Source organism: Trematomus bernacchii, unplaced genomic scaffold, assembly GCF_902827165.1.
Source record: "Trematomus bernacchii unplaced genomic scaffold, fTreBer1.1, whole genome shotgun sequence".
Taxonomy (NCBI): Eukaryota; Metazoa; Chordata; class Actinopteri; order Perciformes; family Nototheniidae; genus Trematomus; species Trematomus bernacchii.
Window position 1 is genome coordinate 224,722 of NW_022987518.1, and position 7,779 is coordinate 232,500.

The 7,779-nt window shown below is 38.0% G+C and overlaps 1 protein-coding gene across 1 annotated transcript in view; it reads left to right on the plus strand.

Moving 5' to 3' along the window:
* Window positions 1–1,529: 1,529 nt before the first annotated feature.
* The window catches only part of LOC117471627 (GRB2-related adapter protein-like), a 9,601-nt gene continuing 3,351 nt past the window's right edge, over window positions 1,530–7,779 (plus strand). The window contains exons 1-4 of the mRNA XM_034116761.1: window positions 1,530–1,554; window positions 2,607–2,694; window positions 3,963–4,054; window positions 7,164–7,286. Coding sequence (XP_033972652.1) covers window positions 2,617–2,694; window positions 3,963–4,054; window positions 7,164–7,286 — 293 coding nt within the window. The 5' untranslated portion in view covers window positions 1,530–1,554; window positions 2,607–2,616. The remainder of the gene's footprint in view (window positions 1,555–2,606; window positions 2,695–3,962; window positions 4,055–7,163; window positions 7,287–7,779) is intronic.

A 7,779-nucleotide genomic window follows, 5' to 3' on the forward strand; every position in this document is an offset into this window, starting at 1 on the left:
TTTAATACATTTAAGTTAAGCTAAGGTACATGATAGCTAGTTAGTGCTCTTACCTGTGAGGCCTCCTCCAAACAGCATTATAACCAGACTGTATCATTAAAACTACAAGTACCAGTTCTAGATCCTTGACTTTTGACAAACAATTCAAAAGACAAAATGTATTTAAAGACCAATCTTTATTTGAAGGTGCCTCTTAACCTGAGATATTAGTTATACAGTAATAGTATTGACAATCTAAAAAAACTGAGCAACTCAACAGTCAACTTTATATTTCTTATTGTCTAAAGCATTTATTATTTTCATTTTTCCCCTCTCATATTCAGTGTGGACGGATTGAGACAGCGTGGTGTCCAGAGAGCTGCAGAGACTTCAGGGAGAAACCTCCGTGTGATGGACGTCCAGTCTGTTGGTTTGGAGAGGACTGAGGGTCTTTCCTCTGTGAGGAGGACCAGACCTGATGGAGGAGCCCATGCTGGGCATAGCTGATACCAACTGCACAGGCCTTGTCTGTCACTTTATTTGACTAAATGTGTTTACTTATACATTTAATAGGTTTACACCTTCTGTCCATATGTGCTTTTTTATTTAAAACATGTTTGATTCACTTTTGGTTCAGATTTCAATAAATTGAATTTGTATTTGCACTCCTTTTGTCCATTATTCTTACTGAAAATGTTAGATTACACATTCACATCTGACTGAAGATTGGCCCCATTTATTTGCGTTGCAAACTCTGCGGTACAAGGTACATGTTGTGAAGCTCATAAAGTGAGGCAAATAGAAATAATCAGCTGATGGAGTGTAGATGTGGAAATAGGTGCATTCGATCAGCTGACTTCACAATAAAAGTAGTTTCTTAGTGAATGTCCTGTATTGGTCTTAACATCTCATAACATCAGCTTTTAATTTCCCTCTTGGATGTTCTTCTTGACCCTCAGAGAAGGAGAAAATGTTGAGTCGTGTCTTTCAGGCATGTCCTTTCCTAACAAAAATTACAGGAAACATAAAACCTATTATTGCAGAACAAGTGTGTTATTTATGAAAGAGGTGTGTTTGTGTTTAGGGGCTGTAAATAGACAGAAAATATGAACCTGGAAATGAGCAGAATAGGGCTCTTTTTAAGCACAACTGTTATACACTAGCTAATTCTGGAGACATTAGCTTAGTTTGTGGTTTCACAAAATGATTATATGTGAAATTAATAACATTTTGTCCAAAGTACAGCATAGTTTAAATTGAATATTGAGCATCGTTTAGGGCCTTTAGGCAACAGCGAGGGTTGGTAATACTTCTGAATATGTTCAGTGTGTGTTAAAAATAAAACAGTGTATCTGCTGCTCTATGTATATGTGATGCATGAAAGTTCACGTGCCTATTTGTGTGTTTTGCATTTCTATTTCTGTGTGTGTGTGTGTGTGTGTGTGTGTGTGTGTGTGTGTAAACAGTCAGCAGTGAGAATGTGTGTGAGCAGCAGCGTGACAGCTTCCTGTGAGCTGACAACAGGAGATCCTCACTTCTCTTGCTGAACTCTGCAGGATAACACGCTCATACATGGTGAGTAACACAACGTCTCTTTATCTTCACCGAGACACACACACACATACACACACACACACACACACACACACACATTTGGGCTGACTTTGAAAAAAAATGTACTAAAATATTGTAAAATACATCATTTCGATATTTATTTGACATTGCTAAATACAATGTTCAAATGTTTACTTAAACTTCTATTGATTTTTATAAATATTATTCTATCTTTTACTGCACGTTTTTACTTTAACTTCCTTTGTTCATATAAAATGTTTGAATTCTTCTTTATTTTAAGCTTTTATCGCACACTTTCACAATTATATAAATATATTTTTGTAATTGTATTTAATGTTATCCTTTTATTGCACATTTGTATTTTTACATATATATTGTCGTTACCTTTATTGCTTGTTTTTACTTTCAACATATAGGAACATTAACCTGTTAAGCCCCATTTTTTATTAATTGTTTTTCTTTGGATGGAATGAATACCTATGGTGATAATTCAATGTAATCATTTTTATAGTCTGGTACCTGAAAAAGGTCAAATGGCACTGATGGAACCAGATGTACCGAAATGTGCCGAAAGCTTATTCCGCCTGGAACCTTTTTTTTCTAAACCTCTCTAAAAAGGTCAAATTTAACTTGTTTTGCCTCAATCTTGATACAGGGTACTTATTATATGTTATAGTTTGGATTCCTAAAGCTTTTAGTCTACCATCCCATCATTCAAGGGTGGTTTTCACTATAAGTAATGTTTTTTTCTTTAGGCGGGAGGTAAGAATTTACCTTTTTTACTATGTTCCATCTGAATTTACTCTGACTGAGAAAAATCTATATTGATTCTGACACTTCTACATCCAACTCACAGATGTAACCTTGCTTTGATAAAAGAAATTATTCATATAACCCTTTTAGAAGTGAAGTTGTAGTCATTTGTTTTGGGCATGTCATTTTCGAGCCTGAAACCTGAAAAACAGGCTCGGGGCTAACAAATAATAAAAGATACAGATACACCTGCACATAAAATGCCATTACTTTATATTTTTCTTTGTTAACCCTTTCAGCTTTTTAACCATGGAAGCCATCGCCAGGTTCGACTATGAAACTAAGGCTTCAGATGAACTCAGCTTTATAAAGGGAGAGCAGTTGAACGTAAGACACACACACACACACACACCATAGAAGACACTTCAATGTGTCTCCTTCTCCGAGTTGTTTCCGTTTTTTAACGTATGAATATCTCTCCGTGTAAAAAGCATGCAAATTGTGCACATCTGAAATGATGCTCGCATTGTTTTCATGTAAATCTTCTGCCTCTACATGTGCGGACATTCTTTCATGCAGCGTGTGAACAGCAGTGTTTGCATGAGCGTGTCACTGCAGCATTTATTAATCGCAGGGTATGTAAATGTGTTGTGAAAAGCAGAAACATACAAATGGATTTCCTATTTCCCGTGACAGTCACTGAACTGTTTCATCTGTTGGGCATCAGCATAGAAGTGAAACACAAATATAAAAGTAAATAGCAAATATTGTGACTTTTCGCAGCAAGGTAGGGATGTGGTGATTAGGGGGGTGAAGGGATATAGAAAGGAAAGGATGTGGGTTAGGAGGCATTGATGGATAAAGGGAAGGATGAGGTAAGGGAGGAAGGGGTCTGGAAAGGAAGGGATGAATGAATGTAGGGAAGTAGGGATGAATGGATTAAGAGAAGGAGGGATGAAGGGAGGGAAGGAGGAATGGATGTAGGGAGGGAGGGAGGGATGAAGGGTCAAAGGGATATTGGGAAGGAGGGATGGATGAAGGAAAGGATGGAGTTAGGGAGGGAGGGATGAAGGGATGTATGGTGAAAGAGATCAAGGAAGTGAGGGAGGGAGCTATGGAAGGATGTAGGAATGAAGGGATGAAAGGATGAAGGGATGAAAGGATGAATTGTCGAAGTGATGTAGGGAGGAAAGGATGTAGGAATGAAGGGAAGAAAGGATGAAGGGCGGAAAGAAAGCGATGAAGGAATAACATGATTTTCTTCTGTAATAGTAATTGTGGTATTTACGGTATTCTAAATGGTAACCCTTAGGAAAGGAAATCCTTGATAAAGAAATGCATTCAGATATTAGATAGTGTGTAATACACAGAGCAAGTTAAGGGTTAGTGGGAAACAAACTGACCTGAGGTGGTTAGTTTAGCTTCTTGCGGAAACCCCCTTTAGCGTATTATGTAACAACAAAACATAAGAACAAACCACAAGTCCTTTCACACACTACAGACACACAATGTGAGCTACGAGTATATATAAATAAATATGTTGACGTTTCTACTTTCATGTATAGAACTTAACACCACGTGATGAAGCATGCTGTGTGGCACGTTCACCTCTATGTGACTTCATTTGATGATAATGTGTCTCTAACGTGTGTCAGGTCGTGCAGACCTCTGGAAACTGGTTCAAAGCCGAACTCAACGGGTTTGTGGGCTCCGTGGCCAAAAACTTCCTCAACATTCACCTGCCCAGGTAAAACCAAGGAGAAAATGAAGGAGTCATTTATAAAGAGATGCAGAAATACTTTGTGTACTTGTAACTAAAACAGACAAGAGGTTAAAGTCATATTCAAAGTCAAAGTCAACCTTTCAGTTTGTGTGTACAGACAGAGAGATCGAAATACCATTTCCCACAATCCCCAACACAAAAATACAACTACAGTGTTTCCCCTACCATTGTCTTTGAGCCCCGCCAACGGAGCCCCGCGCCCCCCCTGAAATTCAAGGTGTTTAAAAAAAACTAATTATAATTTTTTTTCTTTTTTCTTATAATTCTTTTTTCATATATAGATATATATATATATATATATATAGCACCAAATTGCAACTAATCTATATCTACTGTCACTTTTCACATTGAACATGTGCTCTTTTATTTAATAAACTAAACGCTTTCATTTTAAGTTGTGAGTTTAGTGTTTTTGACCCTAAGAAACACTGATGCATTAATCAATAACAAAAATATATATCCCAATACCCCCCCCCCCCCCCCGCACAGGCAGCACCCCCCCAAAGCAGTAAACCTAGGGGAAACACTGAACTATATATACAAATATGTATATCCTATACACAATCAACAGACACATTTATACATATGCACACATTAAGACCTAAATAAAAGCACAACAATCTATATACAAAATAACAGTCACTTCAATATCAATATATTCACATGAAAGGAAACATTTTTGAGATAGAGGACAACTGGAGATACGAGATTCACGCTAAGCCCCATACCCCCGGTTACTTATCGGATCTGCACAGACAAGATATTAGCAAGCTGAGATTCCACAGATTCTAGACATATAAGTATCATCACTGAGCGATCAGAACTCGCGGCGAAACGACAACAAACAACAACAACAAACGTCTTACCTATGTTGTTTTCTGATCAAAAGTTGTGTTCAATGGCATTAAAAGGATAAAAACGCAGCTGAAGGTTAATCCAATGTGTCTGTGTCACTTTGAAATGATTACTGATAATCCATCATTCCATTTTTATGTCAATAACGGAGATTTCATATATAGCTGCTACGAGATTGTATAACAGCTTCCGGTTCCGGGGCATTCTGGCTACGCATCACTCTCATTCACCAATGGGTAATGTTTAGATGGATTTTAGGAACTCCCCCTTCGATTCTATTGGCTCTAACGGTCAGAAAGAGGTGTCAACCATCAAAATCGAGCAAGGGGGGCCAGAGATATGGAAAATCCACCCAAATGACCCCAGAAGTGGTTTCTTTTGGCTAAATCTCTCCAAAAAGGTCAAATGTCACTTGTTTTGCATCAATCTTGATACAGGGTACTTATTATATGTTGTACTTTGGATTCCTAAAGCTTTTAGTCTACTAACCCATCATCCAAGGGTGGTTTTCACTATACAGTAAGAAATGATTTTCTTTTGGACAGACACTATAATTTACATTTTCTTACTATGTTCAATCTGAATTTACTTTAAAATAAAAACATCTATATTGATTCTGACTCTTCTACATCCAACTCACAGATTTATCATTACTTTGAGAATAAAGATTATTAATTTAACCCTTTTAGAAGGGAAGATATGGTCATTTGTTCTGGGAATGTCATTTTCGAGCCTGAGACCTGAAAAACAGGCTCAGGGCTTAACAGGTTAAAATAAATACATGTAAAAAAGACAGACAATAACAAAAGCGTCCAATGCCATCATTGCAGAGGCCTGTACTACGAAGCCGGATTTTCGCTTAGCGAGCTAACTTCAGGGTTAACTCTGGGTTTCCGGTCCTACGACGCTGGTTCTCTTTTTAGCGGGCTAGATCTCCATGGTAACTTATGCTGAGCGGCTAACCTCCTCTGGAGCAGGTTAGGTGGCAGGCTAAGAGATCAACTCAGTGAAAGCACCGCCTGCTGACCAATCAGAGCTCAGTGTGCGGAGTTTAAAGCGATCAAGTCATATTACAGGATAGAGGAAATACAGAAAAACTGCCGTTGCAGGAAAGACGGCCAGCAAAAATCACAGACTGTGTGAACGTGAACATTAATAGAATATCACCTCCCATCTTCAGAGCAATCTGACTATTATAATATTAGCGTTAAGAAAGCTTACTTAAATATCTGCCACAACATAAGTAACCGGATCAGAGTAACATTACGTACAGTCCGCGGCACTGTGAGTGCAGACGGCGATGTGTCCCATTATCATTCATATCATATCACATCATAATGTATCATATATTTCCTTATCTGAGTCAGCTGAGCCGTATCTGGCCGTGCAACACTCACAGTGTCACATACTGTATGCAGAAGTATTATTTTAAGCAACACATTAAGTTGACGAAACACTCGAGTCAAATGTAATTAAAATCAGATCCACTCGTGTCTTGGACGGGGCAGTGATTTCATAAACCTGTTAATGTACGCATTCAAACACTTTTTCTTTTACCAGCTGTATTCACCTTGCAGGTGCAGCTATGTGGCTTTGATCCTGGATAAAGTGTTTAAGTCATGGATGTTCAAAGTTTAACTTCTTCATATTTGACTAATATTAAAGTTTACTTTTCATTCAGGAAGTATGACGCTGTGCTGTCAGTACGCTTGTCCATGTTTGTGATTGGTGGAATGCTCCAAATACCACCTCTTTCATGTGAATGCGCACCTAACTAGATAGGACACGGCTGGCTTGAGCGATCCACTTGATAACCAGCGTCGTAGTACAGTTTAGCCAGAGCGCGTATGTTTTGGATTGGGCCAACCGGCTAACTCAAACATATCCAGGTCAGGTTGAACCAGCTTCGTAGTACAGGCCTCTGGTCTTCTCTAAAGAAGAGGGACCAATGAAAACGTTGTCATGTTGCCGTTGTTCAGCATGGAAACATTCATTAGCTAACAATGACATTATTGTTCTATTAATATAAAGGGAGGTCAGGTACTCTTTAAAACAGCTGCTAGTTATGGGTACTTTTTACTGAAGTACATTTCAAAGCCCTCTTTACTTTGACTTGAGTAAAGAAGTTTAGTCAGTACTTCTACTTTTACCAGAGTATTTTTAAACACGAGTATCTGTACTTCTACTTGAGTAAAGGATGTACTTCTCTCCTCTCTAGCTGGTACCAGGAGGACTGTAGTCGAGTTGACGCAGAAGAGCAGCTGGTGAAGAAACCTGTCGGGGCCTTCGTGATCCGGGGGAGCCGAAAGACAGATCATGGAGACTTCTCCATCTCCGTCAGGTGCTTCATATTCATATATAGAGCCGGCTGAAACATGGAGACTGTTAACAATGAGCAAATCTGTGAGTGTTGTGACTGCTCACAGCCGAAGAAAAGGTTTTACGGTTCTGGTTAACGCAGAGTATTATGTTAGCCCTGTTCCATCCCTGAGAAGGAGACAAACATCCTGTTAAAGTCGAAAATATCTCAAAAAAGTTAGAAACTGTTCCCAATATTTTGACTACTACTCCTGGTTGTGAACTTTCTCTCGTGAAATAGACTTTTCCATTTAATTTTCATGACTTTTTTATCCTAATTTTGACTTTTCTATTTCGAAATTATGTCTTTATATTTTATAATAATCTCATGATTAGGACTGTCATCTCATATTTTTGACTTTTTATCTCATCATTTACAATTTGTTATTTCATAAATATGAATTTAATCATTATTATATCTTAATTATGACTTTTTATCCCATAGTTACGAGTTTTTCTTTAAATTCCATTTAAAT